General features: G+C 46.1%; 1 protein-coding gene across 1 annotated transcript in view; it reads left to right on the forward strand.

Annotated features, from left to right (window-relative positions):
- Positions 1–12,737: 12,737 nt before the first annotated feature.
- LOC119441853 (inhibin beta chain) overlaps positions 12,738–23,823 on the forward strand; it is a 183,535-nt gene continuing 172,449 nt past the window's right edge. Inside the window, exon 1 of the mRNA XM_037706487.2 lies at positions 12,738–13,131. Coding sequence (XP_037562415.1) covers positions 12,744–13,131 — 388 coding nt within the window. The 5' untranslated portion in view covers positions 12,738–12,743. The remainder of the gene's footprint in view (positions 13,132–23,823) is intronic.

Here is a 23,823-nt window from a genome sequence, read left to right on the forward strand (position 1 = left end):
ACTCCCGATACAGCTTTCTGTGGCTCAATACGTGCTACATAAGTTTTTCCGAGCGTGAAAGATGCCCGCGAATACACAGTCGCGCGATAATTTTGCATGTATTTGCGGGCTTCTTTCAAGCTCGGAAAAACAGTTTTATGTAGCACGCGTTCGGCAACAGAAAGCAGCATCGGGAGTCTCTCATGTTGCTCTGCAATTTTATAATTGTCACTTTTCATCTAATTATAATAATTGAGAAGTTGATTATTTAATTAGGATTAATTATTCAATTAGGCGGAATGCAAAAAAATCTCAGTATTTCCAAGCGACGGCAAACAACATAATCTTGGTTCTGTCCAGCTACATAACATATGCATATTTTTAATGTTTGGCCCAAGAGAGAGATAGAGAGAAAAGTCATAAGGGAAAGGCAGGGAGGTTAACCAGGCTGAGCCCGGTAGGCTACCCTGCACTGGGGAAGGGGGAGAAGGGATTGAAAGAGGAGAAGGAAGAGAGAAGTTCACACCCTGCACATTTACACAGTCAAGCGATCATCGCTGAGTTTCGTCTGAAAGTTACGGGAAACACCCTGTATACAGCGAAGCTTTGTGTGAGTGCATAAAGAGTCAATGCACGAGTTTGTTTATTGAATGTCTGCACAAAGTGGCACAGATTGCTTTATTCAGGCATTATAGAGAGGCTAAAGCAATGCTGCCGCCGCTGCCGCGGATGTGCGAAGGCGGGCTTTCTGGTTGTTTTTATTTCCTGCTCCCCGCATGGCCAGCGCTGCCTCTGCTGCTGCTGTTGCCGATGATGATTTAATGGCATCCCCTTTAAAATGGGGCGGTGACAAACAGTCACCTAGCCTACTTGATTTACTCGCATCATCCGCTGCCGCGGATGAGGCGAGCGTCATCTGGTGGTGGTGCAAGGAACCCAGCGTCGCTCGCGGCGCGCGTCCTCCGCTGTGATTGGTTGGCCTATTCGGCTAGAAAACAGCCACGCAGTACCCACAGTCGCGAAAACTCGGCGAAGTTCGCAAAGAGAAGCTTCGCTTTTAATAATAAAAAGAGAGGATAAAGAGTGGAAGACGAACAATTATAATGGCAGCGCAAATGGGACGGCGACACAGAGACAAGTGCTGAACTAACGACTGAGAGTTTATTGCAAGCTGAAAAGACCAAATACAAAAAGTCTGTCTGCGTGCGCACCCTCAATACTGCTGGTATTGACCCCATCTTTCAAGAACGCTGATTTCGCAATCAAACAAGTTGACACAAGGAACGGAAATGCAATATTCATGGCTTTTCTTTATTTGGAGAGCCTCAATGATTTCACATGCTTTTTTATCCATGCGCCTGATTATGACATGTGTTGTTTCAAAAGAGGGCAACCACATGACCAACAATGCGATGACAGATGTGATGAGGGCGTGCCCTTTAAATTGTTGTTGTGCTTGGCGTAAGCTCTCCTTAAGGCAGGCACCAGTCTGATCCTTGTACATTCTTCCACATGAAGGTGGAATGTTGTACACTACGCTACAAACACCGGAAACCAAACGATTGCGATGATGTACAGAGCACAGGTTTTTCGCAGAGTGACCAACCCTCTTTTTTTCTACAGAGCTGAAAAAACAACCATTCATATCAAAACCCTTGGCAATCTTTTTAAGCCGGTGCGACAACCAATGCACATATAGTATTGCTGCTTTTTTTGTATATTGGGGGGGGGGGGGGGGGTTTGCTGATAGTCTGGTTTTTACGTGAACCACTAATAGAAACGAACGATTAAGAGGAATCTGAGAATCCGGCGTTCTTTAGACGTGATATATGCTCTTGAAAGATATGCCCCGTTTGGTGCCAGCAAGACTTTGCTAGGGCACAATTTAGAGAGTTGTTGGCAACACCGTTCTTCACTATCTTGGAATGCCCTGCGTACTAGCTCAAAAGGGATTTTTCTGCCGCGGAGAAAAGCACCAGCAAACATGTTCCGGCAAAAAATACAAACATAACTGCTAAAACTGTATCAAGCCATCATTCGGCAATTCACACTTGCTATATAATCCCGAACACTTTCTTTAAAAATCTTCATCGGGTCATTATGGTGGTCAGAACCAAAAGCAACGGAGAAAAAGACCAGAGCATCATCAACGTAGCGAAGAATAATTTTCACAAGACTGTGCACATCACGTTCCCCTGAGCGATCCACAGCACACGAGTAGATATCACTTGTGTCAGAGAAATCTAATATTATTGCTGTGAAACTAAACTCAAGCTCAAACTTAGGACAGGTGCCACCTTGGAACCAATGCAGATACCCGATTTTTGAATACGTAGGACGCTGGCCAGGTAACAAATGTGGCCCTGAGGTAGAAACGTAGTAGTTCCAAGAAGGCCTCAACTGTGACACCACACTCGTTCCTAAAGGCAAGTTATCGTTACATTCGTTTGTGCACTGTTTACAGACATCATAAGCTTATCAGGTGGTAAAGAATAAAACACATCTTCTACGTCAAAGCTTACAACAAGAACCAGGATTCTCAGAAAGTGGGCAATCAGTTACACGGCTAGAACCAGGGATCAGAAAAGGATATTCTACACGCAGAGAGGAAAGATGCTTTAGAAGATAGCCGGATACCTTATGTTGCCAGGTATGTTGCCAGGGACAATGAAGCTGAAAGGGAAGCCCGATTTGTACGTGGTTGCTTCGAGGGAAATGCTAAGCCTATCTGACCTTTTCAACCGACAAGGCGAGACGCTCTAGGCCAGCATCTCGTAGGAGGGTTAAGACCCGTTTTTTTTTTAGCACGTGTGGGATTGAACGAGACGGGAGAAAAATTATTTTTAACAGCACTAACTTTTTCGCCAAACTACGCATCTGACAAAACGACGAAGAAACCTTCCTTGTCAGAAAGTAACAGTCTAAGATTGTTCGGCACAAGAATTGTCCACCAGGGGGCCCAAACGGCCTCAGGACCGTGGCCTACCTGTCTAGCATCCAGGTATACGCCTCGGTCCTCTGGTCGTTTATCAAGGCTGCAACAAGTGACTTTTGGCTCGGAGGGCGCTCCTGGTCAGGAACTCGGTGACAGATGCTGCGGGACAGGGCAAGGGTTTCAAGCACAGAAATCTGGAGTTTCTTGGGACAGAATTTCAGACCCAGTTCGAGAACGCGGCGATGCTTGTCCGGTAGGTCGTGGCCTCCAAACATCATTACTTCATTCTTCCAAGCAGTAATATTCCTTTTTGAGTCGTGAAATCGGGCCAACACAGTTTCACAGGAATTCCGCAAACTGATAGGCCATCCTGCACCACTCAGCGTGAGCGCTGCGGCGTCCACCCTGGCTGGGGCAGGATAGGCAGCGGAAGCGAAGGCAGTCGCCGGCCGCCAGCACTCTGAACGAAGCAGACGCCAAAGCGTCGAACGTGGATTCCAGAAGGTTGCACAAAGCCGCAGAGAATTTGAAGTTCAGGGGAGCAGACAGAAATCTCGGCGTCCCAGGACGCTGTCCGAGCGCGGCCTATGCAAACAGCGATGAGGGACGACAACACAGCAGGACTGGAGAGGTCGAGGATTTGAGAAACAAAAAAGGCCGTTGAGCAAGAAATGAATTGCAGTAGGGTGTAAAACTGGGCCAGTTGGTTGATGTTCATTACAACATCGCAAAATGGGACGGCGACACAGAGAAAATAAATGCACTGGACAAGCGCTGAGCTAACCAGTACATCACCTAAGTCACCCAGTTTTACCCCCTACTGTAAGAAAAAGAAATTTCAACCGGTGGTAGAGCCGAACTTACAACCTCCGGACGGTGCGTGCGATGATCTGCCAATTGCGTTACGGCGCGGCTGCCCCCCAGTGCACTTTCTTAGCTATTTGGGCATGTGTACTTAGCCTAGCCCTTGAGGCCGTGGGGAGGAAGTAACATTTATTAGTTTCATCTAAATTAAGGGCCCGGTCCGGGGCACTTCGGCAGAATCAGGACCGTGGTCCAGTATATCCTTGACGTGCTGCACCTGAGGCGGTCACCATAATTTTTTGGAGCGCTCCTCCAAGCCACCGGGAAGCTTTTGGACTGGTAACCTTGTCAGTCTGGTGTTTTTTGAAGTGGAGACAACTTGGCACTACCACGAAGTATGTGTATGTGTACTAGGGGTAGGTTTCGTGCTATCTACAGGTGAATGTGATATGCAGGCTATGGTGTGAATGAGGTGGGCTTGTTGGCCATGACGACAAACGCGGATAATCCTTGCAACTGCAGGTGTCAGATAGTACACATTCTCATGAAATAGGAATGAAGGGAGGGAGAGAGAGAATGATAAAGAGTCAAAGGCTCTTTCTCGGCCCCGGCGTAAGTTTGCTTTCCTGCATTGATGACGATAGCCCGTTGGTTGGCTTCTCCCAAAACCCTGAAGCACAGAGTGAAGGTTTTCAGGGCGGGGTATTTTGGTTGCGGGCGGCGCTACAATGAAGGAGAGCTTGCCATCAAACGTAGTGACTGGCTTTAAATAATTTAAAAAAAAACGATACACATTTTGCGTCTCCAAAAAGGATGGCGGTAAAGGACGCCATGTAGCCGTGAACAATAACGATGGCAACTTAGGAAAGGCACCGAGATTGAGTGAGTTAGTGAAATAACTTTTATTAAGGCACCGAGATTAACCAGACTGAGCCCGGTTGGCTACACGAGACATTATCTTAGCACTGCGGTAGAAATTTAGCTACATTTTCAGGTTGTTCGCGTACTTGTTATCGGTATTCCCGTCTGAGGCTTAATTTAATAACCAAGTAACCCGATTATGTACGTTAGGTACTTGTTGCCCAGATTTCAAATAAATAAATAAATAAATTGTAGTGAAGAAGAGGGACGATGCAGTGGGGCATCCTTACCAGCGCTGTCTAGTGGGTCAGTCTCTCCAGCGCATCGCTCGGACTACGCCGCTCGCACTCGCGGTTCCCTGAACTGATCAAACGGTCAGCCGTAACGCTTGCGTGCAATAAACGCCTTTACAAAATAAATAAATAAATAAATAAATAAATAAATAAATAAATAAATAAATAAATAAATAAATAAATAAATAAATAAATAAATAAATAAATAAATAAATAAATAAATAAATAAATAAATAAATAAATGCTAATACGTATATTGAGTTAAGTTTTAGTGCAAATACAGCGACAGTTAGGCAACCTGGAGCGAAATACTTACACAGACCGGCGTATAAACGCCACTCGTATGGAACCTTCATCGCAACCACGAGGAGAGTCGGCGAATTCGATAAGAGGAGAACTCAAGCGAAGGTCTTCCGTATACAAACCTACAAGAGAGACAATGTCGAAGCGATGAGCAAGACGATAATTAATGAGAGGAAAAAACCTGGAAACACTGAGGCGACGTCAGTTGCGAAGCAATTCCTTGGAAAAACGGGGTCAGGTCCTCTCCCGGCACTTCGACTGCACCACCTTTTCACTGTTACTAGGGTCGAACTTGACAAACGTCTTCCCGGTAAGTCAAAACCTATCACCGGTCCCCAGGGTGGCTCTGCTGGAAGCCGCAAAATGCAAAAAGCACAGCAGCTCTGCGGCGACGGGAAGCACTTCGAACAATCCCACTGTACTACCCACACTCCTGCGCGGCCCGCCCACCGCTTACGACCTCCGATTTCGGCAACTAGCCAAAAAAAAAAAAAAAAAAAGAAAGAGTGAGAAGGAAGACAGTATTCCACGTTATAGCCACAATGTCGAACCTACGTCATTTCTCCCGGCCTGTTCTTATTTTTGGCTCACGTGGAATGATTCTCTATTGACAGAGTTGAGATAATTAACTGCTGGGGTATTTTTCGAGAAGCTGGCTTTTTACTGCTCGCATAGTAAATTCGCCCCTTTTGTTTCTTTACCAGGAAGAAGTAAAAGATCGTCCGCACTCAGCGTCGTTGTGAAGAAGATGCCCTGCGGAAGCAAGCTATAGTGACATGCAGCAGTATGCTCTAGCATGTACAAATGTTGATTTATTGAGTAATTACCTCAATTAATTAAGCGCGTTCTGTAGCTATACTGTAGAGCGGATGCGGGCCATATGGCTACCGGCACGGTACGCCGTCGTCACTCTACTAGTGTCAGAGGCGGTGCGAAGGGGTGGCTGAGGCGTCTAGCCACATTGACGCACTTATCATTTGGTCTTTTGCCCCGCTACACGAGCCAGAAGAGACGAACATGGGCGGTCACGGCGCGTGATGATTATCGGTAATGAAGATGAGGCTTTGAGAGACGCCGTAATGAAGTGCCCCACCTTGGATAGCTTCTTTTTCTATCCAAACTGCAAGTATAACCCGCCGCGGTGGCTTTGCGGCTATGGCGTTGCGCTGCGAAGCACGAGGTCGCGGGATCAAATCCCGGCCGCGGCGGCCGCATTTCTATGGAGACGATATGCAAGAACGCCCGTGTCCCGTTCTTTGGGGGCACGTTAAAGATCCCCTGGTGGTCAGAATTAATCCGGAGTCCCCCACTACGGCGTGCCTCATGATCGAATCGTGGTTTCGGCACGTAAAGTACCAGAATCCAAAGTGCAAGTATGATTGTGTTCTTGGCGACTCAGTTCTTCTCATCACGTGGCCAATGCATCTCGTTCTGGTGACTTCTGTCAGCACTGTCGCGTCCGCCACGTGTTGAACATCTGTGGTAGTGGGTACATCTTAGCCTGCCGTTTATTTCATGAAAAAAAAAAAAAGAGGAGCCCCGTTTCAGCGCTGCAGGCGGCGAGATCGGGAAGTTCGAATGCCGTCATTTCCAACTGATTTTCATTTCGTGTTTTCCCCCGACATCTATATACCTCGGCACCTTCACTTCAGCTTCTTGGAACTTCTGAGTGTCAGAGTCCTTCTCGGAAATCGTTTCGGTTCTTTGCCACGTTGCTCGTCCTATTTCGATCCCTCTGCTAATTCTAAAGCCTCCTTCTGACAATGATTTCCAACGGGGATATCATAGATCATGGTACTTTATTCTAGTTCATAGCTGACGGTGCGAAGTAGATGCTACCTTTGCTAAGTTACGAGTATTTGACTTATATAAATGATCGCTTTCTCTTTCGCTGTCTCCGTTAGCGCTTTTCTCATGGTCGGACAATAAAGATGTTGAAGAAGCGTGTCATAGCAGCAGTTATAATCAAACATGTTATTATGTAGATGGCTAGCAGTAAAATTATGAATTGAAATAAAATAAAGAGTGTGCACTATCAGGATGGTTGCATTTCGTGTTGCTATATACACAGCGCGGAACCAAGACAGAAGGGCGCGCTGGGTTCCGCGATGCGTAGCAAGATGGAATACCAACTAGCTCGGTCTCATACATTGCTGAAGTTTGAATTTTGGCAAAAATTCGAAAAAAACGCAACATCAAAATTTAAACATCTCCAGTTATTTGGCGCAATCCGGACTGTGGCTGCTCGATATTCACAAATGTTTGCTCACCATGATTTGGTAAGCAAGCTTCAAACGGCCGACGGCAATTCAGAAATATCTGCCACGAGTGCAGAAGCCTGGGGCCGCGGCTAATATATATTTGCCTCACGGCACACACAGTTGGCGCTATCGTCTTACACTTTGGGAAGTGATTCGTAGACAGCTAGCATGTACTGGACACCCGCTGGACACTCCAGAAGAGACTGTCCGAAATTATCACTGGTTACGGAGGAGCACTCATTGCAATGAAGCGCTTTCAAGGCTGCCAGCGGGCTGGACACACATTATTTAGGAAGGACCGTCAGAGATTGCCACTGGGAACGAAAGAGCAGATGCTGTTGACAATGAAGCGCTTTCGGGGCAGCCAATAGTGAAAGCTTTGGTGAAGAAACAAACCACTATATAAAAAGACAGTTCGACGTGTTTGTTAATTTTTTTCTTGTTGCTAGGAATGGGGCAACTTGCGCATGAAATGCATCTAGTCGTCTGAATGGGCAAATCGGTCTTGCAACGTACTTCTTGAAGTTTGTAGGCAAAGAGACAGTTGGTAGACAGAAAGGATGTGGCAAAATATGTTACGTGACCTAGGCTGTGGGGGTAGTGAGGGCGTGCTAGTGTGCAGAGGACCGAGCAATGTGACTTCAGACTTCTGTGAACCTCGGAGCATCGTCAACGGTATTTCTGACGCGAAAAATTCACAGGGTATCTCATGTTATCCCTAAGACGACTTGAAGGCGAAAGCCCAAGTGCCGATGCATTAAATACTGACCCCCTTAATTCGCTTAGTCTAATTCGCTTTGTCATTCCCCTTACTCATCCTCTTAATTCGCTTACTCATACAAGACGATGACGACGGTGAGCCGCACACCATCAAAATTGTTGCCTGTGCATTTGCATATATATGTAAGACACGATGTCGGGTTGGTGTAATAAGTCACTATACTAGAGATGGGCAAAACGGCTCACTTCAGTGAGCGGCTCGGAACGGCTCAGTTCACTGAAATGAACCGGTTCATTTGAACGGCTCACCGCTTCACTTAAACGTGTAACCTGTGTTATGCATATTCTATAGTTATCTGGCTTTGAAAAAAAAACGATATATGCATAATTTAATAACCGTGTTATTAGTATTTTCGCTATGTTTAGAGAATAATTTTACATTATTAAAAGCGTGAATTTTTAGTTGTAATGAAACATTCTTTTCTGATATTGGGGATAAAATGCTTATGATACTGTGACAGGCAGAATGCGAAGTACTTTTTTCAGAAAAAAAAATATGTAACTTCATTGTCATTACAGAAGCTTGTCTGTTTTTGTGGTACTTTAAAATCAACTGTTGTCAAAATAAGAACTCAAAATGATTGTATATTATGTTTCAACTTAATTCATTTATTCGCATACGTACGTTCACTATAATATGAGTAAGCTGTAACGCCAAGCAAAATGAATGTAGAAATCATTTCTTGAAGTACAATCCAAAAATCATCTGTTTTCTTCAGCGTCACTACTACGTGACAATATGAAAGATCCACAAAACTGCCGCACGTACCTTTCGTTTATTTTTTCCTCTTGAGTGCACGCGCGATACTGGCGATCATGCCATCATACGCCAGGACCAAAAAAAAAAGAAAAGAAAAAAAAAGGAAATGAAGTTCTATTACAACACAACAGATCATTAGCCCCGTTTTAATGACGTGCTAATGATACACGCTCAGAAAATGCACTGAAGTGGATGTCATGGGCGATATTTTCATGACTACACTAATATGCCCAAATGAAGACCAGGACGTAAACTGTACGTTCACCTGTTGTCTTTAAAGACACGGAAGACCATCTTCGAAGTGTTATTGGACCAACGCACCATGTGCGATCGGTGAGAGTCGTGAGACATCTTTCGAACAGCAGCAGGCAACGAACGGTACCATCCTTTGCCAATTAAGATTTCTTTACTTCTCCCCTCGGTAGCATCGGATGCCTAGCTCACTGAACGAAAGACAGCCGGCTTCCTCTCTCCGAAAGAACCGCCGCTCACTTACTGAACCACGGCTCCCTCGCTCTTCAAAAGAGCGGCTGTCAGGAGCGAGCCGGATCTTTTGAGCCGCTCTTTTGAAGAGCGAGGGAGCCGTGGTTCAGTGAGTGAGCGGCTGTTCTTTCGTTCTTCAGCCGAAGGCGAGGGGGTGAAGGCGACTCTTGCGAGGAAGGGCGGGAGGGCAGCTGCTTTCTCGTACCGCTAATAGATGGCGCGGAAGTCGCACCCAGCAGAAGACCCGGCTCTGACGGAACGCATCGGCACGGCTCTCTGAACGCGAGAGAACCAGCTCCCTTTCTCCAAAAGAACCGCCACTCATTTTTACTGAACCACGGCTCACTCGCTCTTTAAAAATTAGAGTCGCTCACAAGATCCGGCTCGCTCCTGAGCGACCCATCTCTACACTATACTAAGCCGGCATCGTGTCTTAACTCTGCCGGTCATTTTGTACCTTTTGTGTAGTCGCCGCGTTTTTGTTCTAGGATTTGGAAGGTCTACTGAACGATGATATATATATGTGTGTATGTGTGTGTGTGTGTGTGTGTGTGAACGAGAAGAAAGGGAACCGAGGGGCCCGATTTTTTATTAATCATATCATAAGAGGCCAACAAACAATGACACCAAGGACAACATAGGGGAAATCACTTGTACTTACTACTTGAATTAAAGAAATGATAAATTGATGGAAATGAAAACGGATGAAAAAACAACTGCCCGCAGGTGGGGAACGAACACCCACGTCTTCGCATTACGCGTGCGATGCTCTCACCATTGAGCTACCGCGGAGCCGTTTTCCCATCCACTTTCTGGGGTATTTATGTTATACAACTGGAACTAACCCTGGGAGTGTTAGCGAGCGCCACCCCTCACAGTTGTCTTTTCATCCGTTTTCATTTATCATTTTTTTTAATTCAAGTGTTAAGTACCAGTGATTTCCCCTATGCTGTCCTTGGTGTCATTGTTTGTTGGCTTCTTATGATATATATATATATATATATATATATATATATATATATTGTAATGAAGAGAAGCAGACAGACAATCGGCCTTCCGCCAGAACGCCTGGTTTACGTCTGCTTCCTCTTCCTCGCTCGCGGTCCGAGCGCTCAAGCCTCAGTGCGCATCTTTGTCTTCACACTCGGCCACGCTGCGGACCTGAAAAAAAAAAAAAAAGGATCGACAGTTCATTTTAAAATTGGCAGTTCAGTTCAAGCGCCGGAACCTTTTCTTGAGGCGTGACACGTGCACGGTAAAGTTATTTTTTTTTACGGCAGGAGAGAATGCTCTCCTATGCGTTCAGTAATCTTGAAGGGCCCTTCAAACCTCGGCAGTAACTTCTGGCCTGGTTCGCTGGCTCCCCTTTGTACCCACACCTCGTCAGCGACGTTATACACCGGAGCAGGTCGATGTCAGCGGTCATAGTGTCGTTTCTGCGTTTCTTGTGCTTGTGAAGCTCTTGTGATCGCTGCTGTTCTAATCTTTTCAAAGGCGGACGCTCGGCCGGCGGAGCTGGCGATGGTAACTGGAGTGTCTAGGCTTATAAGGACCGCATTCAGCTGGGGCACCTTCCCGTAGACGGTTTAATATGGCGTTGTCCCGGTAGATGTCCGCAGCGCCATGTTAACGGCGTTAGCCGCTGACTGAAGGTGAACGTCCCAATCGGCGTCTCCTTTTTTCCCTATTTTCGTATACGGAGCGAGTCGTGCCTGGATGCTTTGGTTAGTTCGCTCCGTAAGGCCATATATATATATATATATATATATATATATATATATATATATATATATATATATTGTTACGTGTGGAAGGACACATATATATATCTCGTGGTGGTGCATGGCTGGACTTTCATCGCTGATACAAAGGCGCCGATGCAAAAGGCGCATGCTCACACGTGAACGAGTTGCGGGGCACGTTCGCCGCCGCACGCCAACTGTAATGACTACTTGAAACGCACGTGCTGTCGCGCGCGATCTTTGGGGTGACTGAAGATTTACATGCTGTGGAGGAGTGCTCGGCAAGGACCGCCCTCCTCTTCTACCACTATCCTCTTCCCCGTGACGGCTGCTGAGGTAGGCTGCTGCGGTGGCGGGAGAGGAAACTGGCAGTCGCCTTGCACACCAGTGGTCACACTGCTAGAGACAGCACAACTATGACGAATTGCCTTATATCTAAAGCTACCTGTATTACCACTTCAGATGTGCCGGGTATAAATGCTCTGTTCCCTATAGAATTACACAATGAAACAGCAAACGCTACCCAAATACCCTCACTGCATCACGTGCAGCAAGGCTACTACTAGCCTGGGGTTGCGTTCACAAATGTAGTGCGCAATGCGCATTGGCACGACTGAGCCTTGCTTGTGACGTATTTTGGATGACCATGAAGCCATCGAATATTTCACTCGTGACTGGACCTGTCATTAGAACAGACTCTTATCTGTCCTCTATAAGCAAGGGAGGCGTCCGCTATCTCGGTCTAGAGATTCAGGCTCCTGACCTCGACAGATGTCTACACAGCAGTCACTGAAAGCGCCAAACCGTTTAAGGACTAGAGGCTTATGGGGCACTCTGTGACCGCACGGAGACGTAACTCCTGGTTTTCCTTTCTCCTTCTATATTTTTATAACTATACAGCTTCCGCGCATGGGGTATCAAACCAACTTCACTGGTTTCCTTGATAACGTTTCCTTTTGCTTATTTCTATCTCTCTCACACTTCTGTTGCAGCATAGATGTGACAAGTTCATCAACAGAACTTTCTAATACAGGTTCCCAACGTTCGTTATTCCGTTTCTTTTTAATGCCTGCACACGCTAATAACGTGCTTTCGTATAACGCAGCATTCGTCTAGAGATACCCCGATTCACTGCAGGGAGACTTTCGGCCTTTGAAAACTATGAAAGCAAGGCGTCAGCTCCCGTGCTTTTTGGTAGCACGACATCCCAGCGAGCAGTGTATATAGTATACTGCTGGCGGCTGGACAGCTCAGCAGTGTACAGATCGCATCTCTCTCTATACCGGAGGCGACAGAGAGAGCCGGCGGCTGCGAGGAGCGCGCACGTCCGAAAGAGAGAGCTGCGAGCAGCGCACGCGGGCCGACTGACGCGGGACGGGGAGCAGCGAAGAGCGGCGCAGCCCTCCCCCCCTCCTCTTCACTCGCCGCCGGAGCGAAGGGTGGCGGCGGCGGCGGCGGCGCGGCGGCGACGTGCTTTCAACAAGTGCTGCCCTCGGCACGGGACCCGGCGGTCGGTCGTCCAGTCGTCATCGGAGCTCGAGCATGGCCGGTGGTGCTCTCCAGGCGGCCCTCGCCGCCGCGCTACTGCTCGCTGGCTGCGGAGGACGCTGCACCGCCGGCGTCGGCGTTCACGACGGAGGCGGCGGCGCGCCCCCGCCCTCGTCCGCGGCGCTGGACGGCGACGACCAGCGGCAGCTGAAGCTGGACGCCGTGCGGCACCAGATCCTCTCCAAGCTGAGCCTCCGGGAGCGGCCGCCCCAACACCGGGAGTCCGCGCCGCCGCTGGCCCGCGAACTGGCCCTCGAGGCACTGCGCAGGGTGCACCTGCTGCCCGAACCGCGCGCTCTGGAGGACCAAGGGGCGCCCGACCCGAGGCAGGAGGACGACTACTACGGACGCACGGCCGAGATCATCGCCTTCGCCGAACCCGGTGAGTGCTTTATTTCTCCCCTATCACCCACCGTCCCTCCATCGTTATTTCTCTTCCGGGAAGCCGTTTCCTCCCATTAAAAAAAAATAAGAAGAAGAAGAAGAAAAAGAAAACTTTCTTGCCAGGAGTTCGCGGTTTCTCCTTTTGACTCACACCTTTACCCACCACTCCTCCAATTGTTCCGGCTACTCGTATGGGAAAGGTGTCCGCACCGCATCTGCCTCGCTGCTGAAGAGTGGCCCTGTGGCCTGGATAATAACGGGAGGCGCCGGGAAGGACTCCCAAAGTTTGCGGAAGGGGTTTTCTTTATTTGGCGCGGGCCGCGCCGACGACTCGCCGGGAGAACACGTGTTTCTCCCGCAATGTTCGCGGGCTGTGAGTTCGCCGCGCTGGAAATCACCTTCGGCGCGCTGCGGAAACGGTTGGAGGCTACTCTCGCATAATGCGGTACAATTTATTTAGAATATATCTTAGTTCGTTTCCTAAAGAAAATTGTTTTTTTTTTTCGGCGTGTGTCCACTCAGCCTTCTGTCAAATGTCTCGAAGGTTACCGAGACAATAACACCGATATAGAGCAGCGCAACCTCACTTTGTACTCTAAAGCGAAATTTATTTATTTATTTATTTATTATTTATTTATTTATTTATTTATTTATTTATTTATTTATTTATTTATTTACTTATTTTTTATTACGCACTGCTGACCACAAACTGGTTCAAGCAGGACAGGTAACAAATATATGTGCACTATAAACAAAATGTGGTAGTATGAAAAAGAAAAAAAAAGAAAGAAGAAAAAGCGCGCAACAGAAATTATCAGCATCTTCTCGCACGGTGTGTCACGAGGTCCAGTTAGGTTAATCCAATCAAATATAGAACACGGACAGAAGGCAAACTAATAAATATTAGTTCCGTCAAAAATACGGGCGCCAGGAAGTGAGTCAGGTTTAATATCGCGCATGTCTTCTAGCCAAGGAGTAAACGTGCAATGCAGGATCAATAGCAACCTTATCGCTAAGAAGTAAGCCGAAAAAAGTTCGAGCCACATTTTCTCCTTCCCGACGAAATATTTCGGGTTTCACGTATTTTTAGTGAATTATACTTATCTTTCTTTTTTTTATTTTCGTTTTTGACGGAGTCCACGCACTTTCGCAAATTTCTGGGTTCGGGCATGTTTAACTGGCTACAGAGTGAGCGCCGTCGAACAGAGCGCCGAGTGACTGCTCTTGGCGATGCGGCAGCTTCCGCCTACGCGTCCCGTTTAGCGATCCCCGTTTCGGACGTTTGCTCCGAGCTCGGGCGCTAACTCTCGCCGATGAATTAGACTGAACGCGCTGGCACGAGAAATCGCGACAACTTGCGAGCTCGATATGTTTCATAAAACGTTAGCGTACGCGGCTGCGTGAGTTAGATAATCGCTGCCGAACGCAGCTTCTAGAACATTCCCGAATCTGAGCGTAATTTAATAAATGCGATAACAGCGACTTTTTTTTATTACTATTAAGTGAAATCAAAATAAAACAAATATATATTCATATATAGGGTGACGGCTACTTGATTTTCGCTTAGTAGTAACAATAATAATTAAAAATATATACTGCAATAAAAAATTGGCATTGCTGTTTGGCACCTGCATGTAATTAGGAGGAAGCAGTTTAGTTTAGTGCATGCTGTCGATATACTCTTTTACCAGCAGTCATACGAAGAAGAAAAAAAGTGACAGCTAGGCTTGAAATCTTGTACCTCAGTGCTAGAAGGCTAGTTAATCGGTGACGTGCTTCAGTCGTCACTGGATGCAGTAAGATGAGCAACTCCTTGATAATGCCAATGAAATTTTCCACGCTAAGATAGAAGCTATACATTACTTTCAAACCTTCGTAGAAATTCGACAGACATTGTTTCTGCTTCTACTTTTCTCGTCTCGAAGGCCGTTGTGAAATACGTCACGAAACTTAACGCATGTCCGCAAAGAATCCTTGGACGTTATTTTGTTGCAAAGCATTGCCTTTTCAGTGAAATCGTGTCGTAACGGCAGCCCTTGATCCAGAAGTAAATGCATTGCACTTGGATTTCCATCAGGATTACCCCGTCTGTAGCAATGTCACCACCCCTACAATCACGATTTCCTTAAGTGTAAAATTATTCCATAGTAAATTCATGAGGCTGAAAAGGATTAATGCCGCAAATTGAGGTGACCGATGTATGATTGGTATGATTACATTTAATTTCTTTTTTATTTTTGCTATTGCTAGACAAATTTTTAAGATGGGCCGGCCTTTTAGTTCCAAAGTTCGCATTTCTTGGGGGTAAGTGGTATGGCTGGACTAGCGTATCTTTTTATCGGTATGTATGGGCAAACAGCGCTGAAACTTCGTGTGCCAGCAGCAGCTCCGTAACACAGCCTATAGTGAGCGGTTTTCAGCTGCACATGCTGTGATTTCGCGTCACCAATTTCGCGTCGTCAAGGTACATGTGTCCAGATTTTGGCCTGACTGGTGGGCTTGAACGTATGAGTGCATGCGCTTCTCCAGTGCGCATCGGTATGGCCTGAGCTTGGCTGGGTGCATAGAGCTAAAGCAAACATTGATATACAGGCGCGCGTCTGTTATCATCCAAAATGTCGTACCATTTTCGCGGCCGCCCCATCAGATGGTGTTAGCGTATTTCAGCTGCACACTCAAATTGCCAGAGCGCCTCCTGGCCAGCGTTGGTTTCTCATAAGGGGGGAGAGGGCAATTATAACTACAAAACATAGAACCTCGCCCTTCCCCCCCCCCCCCCAAAAAAAAAAAAAAAAAAAGAGAAAAACTTGGATTATTTTTCTGCATTCCTTGCATGTCCTTTCTTACGTTCTATTTTTTTATCATTGCCTTTACACTTGTGAAATATTTTCAGACGCCTTTTATACCACGTCCTGGACGGCTAAGATTGCACAGTTCCGTGAAAAAAAAAAGAGAAAAGTCACAAGATTGCCTAAAATACACATGCACAATGGTATCAGTTGCCGTTCCAGAGAAAAGACTGCGAACGGGCAAAATTATAGCTAATTCATCAAAATATGGCTATTCATATTTTTAATTGTATTTGTACATCTAGTACGCTTGGCATTTGTATAAAAAAATTGGAAAGCGCTCATTATCGCTCCGCGCGAGCAGCAAGAGCCGATGCTTCGAAACTTCCCGCGTCAAGGTTGGTCCTCAGTTTGCCTCATTATGCAGTCAAAAGCGGGTAGCACGCCGAAAAACCGCCTCTCTTTGATTAATGGACAGGTTCAGGGTGCCCCGGCAGCTCCTTTTAGCCGTCTTACGGACCGCTATCAACTTTCTGGATCATTACAGAGCACCGCGTGGCTCACTGACCGTTCGCCTATACGTCACGCCTGCACCGGAGCCTGCGAGGGGGGGAACTGTTTACGCTCATTGACCGCAAATTATGACGTTGGATGAATAGCCTTTCTAATTAATGGGTGTTTGAAACCTCCTTTCCCCCGCATACACCCTTTCGCCAAGAAAAAGCTATACGTCACCGCATCGTGGAGGCCTCGGGGTCGGTTCTCTTTGCCAGGGGTAGTGCAGTGTGAACCTGAATGTGCACGACCGTGTAGCATTTCGGCACGATCGGAATGCGCCCGCCGGACCGGCACACCAACCCGCGACCTTGTACTTAGTAGTAAAACGTCTTAGCTGCAGGCCCAGGACAGTATATGACTTGCCGGATCGTTTCAAAGCGTAGACTTGGCGGGAGGGAGGGGGGGGGGGGGGACATGGGATTGCATTTGATAACGGCTTAACAGCTTAAGCATATCAAAAGAGTTCGTCAGTGAAGAGCTCAAATGTGGCTTCATTCAACGGCTTAACGGAAATGTGGGAACGTAAGTCGCGACGTTTTGATCATTGAAGTTGAAATGTTTGCGCTTGTCCCACTTTCTAGATGATACATACATACATACATACATACATACATACATACATACATACATACATACATACATACATACATACATACATACATACATACATACATACATACATACATACATACATACATACATACATTACATACATACATACATACATACATACATACATACATACATACATACATACATACATACATACATACATACATACATACATGCATGAGTCGCATTTGTTAATTTTTTATTTAATCAGCTGTGGCCGATTCACCATTGCTCACTCTAAAAGAAATGAACAACATTGTGCTGGGAGGCGCTATTTGCGAATCACAGTGAGAAAACTATTTCGCATTAAATGTCTCAATGTGGTTTTGTTGAGGAAGGTACAAATAACAGCTAAGAAAAAAAAATGTAACATAGACGTGCCTTATACTCTTCTTGAGAAGAATGTGATACGAATTACTTTGTAAAATTCAAATTTGCACCTTCTCGAATATTCATCTGCAAAGTCGCTAGAAGCAAGTGTGTGAGTACGAAGCCACAGAAAACTTTCGGTACCCTTTCGTGGTGGTAGTGTGGTACCATTTCGTGATGATTACGTGGTAGCGTATAGCAGAATGGGGGTTGTCTTCGTAGAAATTTAAGTTCTTCGCCGAACGCTTGGTGCCACCAAAGACTATGTGACCTGTCATATACTGAACGAAACCGTTAGACCAGTACTCTGGAATACACACTAGCAAAATTATCTTTAAAAACAACGTTCTGTGCGATTTTAAGAAGAACGGAGAGATACACACACAACAACAAAGAGGCAAATAAGCAAGCAAGAATAAAACAAAGAGCTGGCGTAGCAAGCGTATTTAATTTAACCGGCTGTAAAAAGTTCCATCTCCCCCCCCCTCTCCCATTTTTTCTACATTGATATCAATGTAGAATCAATAAAACCCAAGAGAAAAACAACCAAGTTAGAAAAGCACCAATAAAGCTTGCGACTCCTGCTGACAGCTGAAGGCGGAAGGCGGTAAACTTGAGTGGCTCAACCTTGCGGTCACGGAGAAAGAAAAAAAAAATAGAGAAAACGAAAGAAACACGCGTGAAAGATAACGGAAGTTCTAGTGGGGGGGTCTCGGCGTGCTGTGACAGTAAGCCGCCGAGGATAGTGTATCATGAGTCAGTCCCTAAACATGCAATATAGACGCCCGTTGTCTACTTTCCAACCAGCCGGCGATGTTCCTGGCATCTCGTATGACCCCATTCATTGACGCGGTTGCGCGCACAGCAGCAAAGGAGGCGTCGTGAAAACCGTCGTTCCTTGCGAGCTCCTCGTTCAGAGCGTATAAAGTCAGCAATTTCTTCTTTCTCAGGCAATGTGGTCGCACTGACGCCGACCAACGCGAAGCGGAGCTGAAAGAAAGAAAAAAAAAATGATACCCCCGCCAAGAATTCAGCAGTGCTCGAAGTGCGCGGAAGAAATAAAGCAAGGAAGAGAGACAGAAAAGAAAGGATGAAAGAAAGAGACCGAAAAAAAAAATTATCGAAGGAGCAACGTTCCCGTCAGGAATAGAAATTAGTGAGGTGTATGGGGTTGGGGTGCGACCTTGTTTTGTTTCGTAGATTATACGGTAAACTTAAACCACGAAAAACACGCCTCGTACCCCTTCCGCACCTCGCGGGAAATAGAAATAGAAGTTCACCCGCGTTTGGTGAACACGCTCCGGCGCCGCTCGCTTGCCCGCTTTTACGCTGCCGGTCTGCAAGCGACTGTAACTGCAACTTATGCGGCACAAGAGAGAAGCGTGCATCAGGCGACGTCCGTGCGAGTTGAGTACGAGCCTTTCGCGGCTATATCGCGTTACCCGGCGGTAAAAAAAAGGGTAAAAAAAAAAACAGGTAAGAGGAAACAAAGAAAAAGTGGGCGTCAGGGTGATTCGAAGCGCGCTGTTTCGTTGCTTCTACGGTATCACAAAAGGTGTAAAGCTGCACGCGCACGCACTCGCTCGCACTCGCTCTCTCCAGGGCTCGGGCGTGCTCACGCTATACGCGATCGCGTGCTGAGCGGCTCGTCAGCACGCGCTAGTGACGAGGTGTCCGTTCAGCCATTCTGGGAGGAAAGCAGAGAGAGAGAGAGAAAAAAAAAAAAAAACGAAGCTCAAGGGCAGATCGACGCTTATTTCCGCTCGTTGCTGCTTTCTCCCGCGCTTTTCGCGCCTCTGACGCCGTTGTGGTGGTTTAGGTGCCGCGTCCCTTATTTCATTTTTAACGCGATAGCGTTAAGGGCCCCGCGTCCGCAGAAAATCCGGAATCGGCGTAAGCGCCGGCGTCGTTGGCGGGAATAATCATGCCGAACCACATCATCCCGAATCACCCCGATCGTGCAGGCCCTTCGTGTGGTGCAAGGCGTTAGTGAGCAATAATTGAATTTCTCAAAGTAAAATCCGTCAGAAAAATTTTAAAGTACGACTTAACCACAACCTACAGATTGACAGCGTCGGATTGTAACTTGAATATACGAGAAAAAAAAAAAAGCCTGATAAGCAGCTAGAGATCTTAGAATGCTATCGAGTTCCACTCTTAAAAGGCGAAGCTTAAGCGTCCTCCAAATTGTTCGAGTCTTCTTTGTTCTCGTTCGTAACCATTTTACGAAGGCAGATTAATCGCTCGGTGCAGTACGTGTTTTATTAGTGGCGCGAGCATCGAGTGACACTCTGTTTCTCGCGCAACTTCCCGTTAGGGACCGACTTCCGGTTTGTTACAGAAGTGGGACGAAATTAAAAATAAATCATAGAAAAATAAATACAGGTAGATATCGATGATTCTACGTATGGTTGATGATAGATATGACATCAGAGCACAGGTTCCGTACAGTAAAGAGCTAATCAAGTGTCAGGAATAATTAGAAACAATTAAGGAATGTCTAATCACCATACACCAAAGCACACAATCGTACACTTTAGATACCCACCGCATCAGTGCAAGTTTGGCTCCATGTGCGTGGCGGTTTCCCGCCAATTCCGTTTGCTCGCTCCTCCGAGTTCGGTTTCCCTCCCGTTCCGGAAGTTTGCCATGGAAGTGGACGACGAGGACGCCGGTCCTAGTGTAGTGTAGTGTAGTTTACATCGTTTACACCAAGAATACACTAGCATTCTCTGTGTCTGTGTCGTACTTCCCTTTAATAACACAAATTTAACAGAAGGAAAACACAGTTAACCCAAACTATACACCAGGGTACACCAACGCTGAGGTGCGAGTGCCACTAGCAGACACCTAAGTCATGGATTGGGGTCGTTTCTCATTTTATTTTGCTGCTACAGCAGCTAGGTTTGCCGAGTCATTCCGTCCTATCCGTTACGCCGTCATCAGGCCACCTCCTCACCCTCACTTTCCTCCTTGCCATGTTGTTGTTGCTGTTCTGGAGTTTAAGACAATTTGCGTATAAGGGGAATAAAAGCAAAACTTTGCTCGCCGCCGTCACTGGGGATATAGCGTATGCTCCTGCGGTAATGAGCAGTTTGAATGCGTAAGCATTGTTTGGCGAGTACCCCAGCAAAATCTGTCCGTCCCGTGACGCCTTATATCTGCAAAATAAATACATAATTGGTCAAGTTAACACATGTAATCGTTTATAATAGTTTAATAGTATATGACTGGTAGCTTTAGAAAAAAATAAATCTTTTGACCGGGGTTCAAACCATGGACCGCAGCGTATGCAACATTCTTTGGTGAGTATACTCCAGCAAAATCTGCCCGTCCCGTGACGCCTTATATCTGCAAAATAAATGAATAATTGGTCAAGTTAACACATGTAATCGTTATAATAGTATGATTGGTAGCTATGGGTAGACATGCACAAGCTAGTTGAATAAGTAAGCAAAATCGAAGTAGCAGCCGAGCCAAAGAATGCTTGCGCATTCCTAGACAATTCTCAGAACTTCTGTAGCATTTTTTTTTGTTTGTTTGCTTCTTTATTAACCTCCGACAGTGTACATGGGAAGTTTGGAAGTATGAGACGCAGCTTAAAAAACAATATACATGAGAGTGCAATATAAATAAAAAAATATAAAAAATGCATAATCGAAAAAGCTTTCGCAATCGCCTTACAGTGAAAGAAACATACTGCCTACACTCTACAAACATGCTAAGTAGTCGGGAACTGGACGCGCCAACCAACCATTGAGCCATCAGCTCGAGCTGCCTTATTTGCCAAGCATCTTTGATGTTCGTCAACTTGTGCGGCGTTTTGCGCACGACGCAGACTTCGAGAGTGAAGGCGCCTGTGCGCGTATTTGTGAAGCCACAGCTAGTGAAACTATACTAATTACTACTAATTACTACTATACTAACTAACTAACTAACTAACTAACTAAGCAACCTATATATATATATATATATATATATATATATATATATATAAGACGGCCGTGCCTTATATGAGTGCCTGCTTTTGTCGCGGTCTGCCCATTAAATAAAATATAGCAGATGTGGCATGGTTGGGTTATTTCATTTTATCTCCCTTTTATAAGTTTTTGTGCTTCAGCTACGACATTGGGATAGCAGGGACCCCATTCTCTCGGGATGGATTGCTGTCACGATTAGCGGATGTTGTGTGGCTAAGCCAGCTAGCTGAACGCCCGTCACTCCGATGAGCGTCGCACCTGACTACATATGTCACGCAAAAGCGAAAGTATACTCGAAAATTATCGATCGAGAACACAGCCCCAGGCTCACTAGTGAGCTTTTTCTTTCTTTCTTTCTTTTTTAAACCACAGGCCATAAGAACACGCCCATACTGATCGAGTGTATCGTATTCGCTGTACTGACGAATAAGGTACGAACGCACCAATTCTAACCCAATCACTTCCTAAAAATAGCAAATAAAAATAACAATAACAATAAATAAACAGTAACCTTAAAACGGAAGGTTTTGTAGATGAGCATTAAATGAACACGATGTTCATGTTCTACTATAAGAACATTAAGTACATCCCATGATAAATTCCGAATTGATTGCAATGATGTGTACCTATACTCCGAGGGCGAACTTCTAATTTTGCTGTTTGAACTTGAATCTCCACGCTTGCTTTTCTTTTGTATGTAGCTGTCCACATGCCCATAGTAAGCACAATCGCTTTTTCTTTTATAGCGGAATAGAAGTAAATGGTAGACATTGTTGAAGGTTAAATAAAACATGGTCACGCAGTGCGAAATAAATGGGTGGAATTATTCAGGCTACAGGAAGGGGCGGGGGCGGGTGGGGGGAGGGGGGGAAGGCTCTACTGTGTTTAAGACGTCACTGCGGGTAGTTCATCCGTACATAGTGCCACCAGAAGTCGTGCAAAACTTGGCAATACCTAAATTCTACGATTACATGGTTGCACAACGAGTTAGTTAAAATCAGGCTACCTAAGTAATAGCCACATTTACGGTTATACCCCACTGATAAAAGGTCTCACACAGAACGCACAAATTGCATGACATTTTTTTTTTTTTTAGGCCGAACTTGTGTATGTTTTTGTCGCTTCTCCCAAACTTCGTAGTTGCAAGATGTGCAAGTTTCGTGGACCGCAAATGTACTTTTTGTTGTTGTTCGCGCTCGCTGTAGCAAATGTTCGGCGCACTTCCGGACAGCGCACTGCGAATATGTAATGCATTCTGCACCCCATACATTTTGAAGCTATTGCTTCGCAGATGTTTCATTTGAAATCCATCGTTCGTATAGTTAGGACGGAATCGATGAAATGCAACTTTCAGTTACTTCAGGGTGGGTAGGCCAAGGGAGCTTGAAAGTGATGGGCGACGGGACACCAAGAACGCTGGCGCCGTTGACCACTTTCGTCACTTTATGAAATTCAACGGCCTATCCAGTGATAAATTTTAAGCGTGACGGGCCGCCCAGCACGTTTGCACTGCTAGTGCTTCCCTCGCTCTCTTTTCTCATTCCCTATTCCCGGATCCCCTTACCCTGCTTAAGGGTAGCAAACCGGACGCGCGCGCGTGGGGTTGACTTCCGACAATGTATTTCGATGTAGCGCTCCAGTATTACGAGACACAGTGCAAGGCTCGAATATTGGTATACGTTGCATTCTACGCGCTATACATTATTCCTGTTAGGCACATCTTGAAACGAGTTCCGACGTATTTCTTCCTCGGAGGTAACATCACAGATTTAAATGCACGCAATGGCACCATATGATTCCATCGTAGAGTAGAGAGCGCGGAAATTGCGGACTTAATCTGTCTGGGCGCAACATCTCTTCCACTTACAAAAAAGAAAGAAAAAAAAATAAAAAAGAGGGGGGGGGGGATTGAGATATTTAGAGGGAGCGCAGAATAGTATTGGCTGAATGGGGCTTAGCGCATGACACATGGCGTTGAACCATTTGTTTGTTTCTTTGTTTCTTTCATTTTGCGTGATTATATACATGTAAGCACTTTTTGCATTAAACTCAGTCGAAGTGATGGCTTGCGTTTAGTGTGTTTCCTTGTTGCCGTGTCCCCGTCAACTTGGCGGTGCCTGCCGCCACGGATTCGTACCAACTGGCCTGATAAAATTGCCTGTTACACCATGTGTTAAGTTCGAAAGGTGACGCTGCCCCGGTTCCCGATAAATTCGCCGCTTTCGCAATAGCGAGATGCCACTGAGAAAACGGCATCGCCTACGGAACGGAAGGCAGGGCTCATCGAGGGAGCAGGGGGGGGGGGGGGGTGCAATGCATGGCCGCAACAATGGGGGTATATATATATATATATATATATATATATATATATATATATATATA

The sequence above is a fragment of the Dermacentor silvarum genome, chromosome 2, assembly GCF_013339745.2.
Source record: "Dermacentor silvarum isolate Dsil-2018 chromosome 2, BIME_Dsil_1.4, whole genome shotgun sequence".
In the NCBI taxonomy this organism is placed as follows: domain Eukaryota; kingdom Metazoa; phylum Arthropoda; class Arachnida; order Ixodida; family Ixodidae; genus Dermacentor; species Dermacentor silvarum.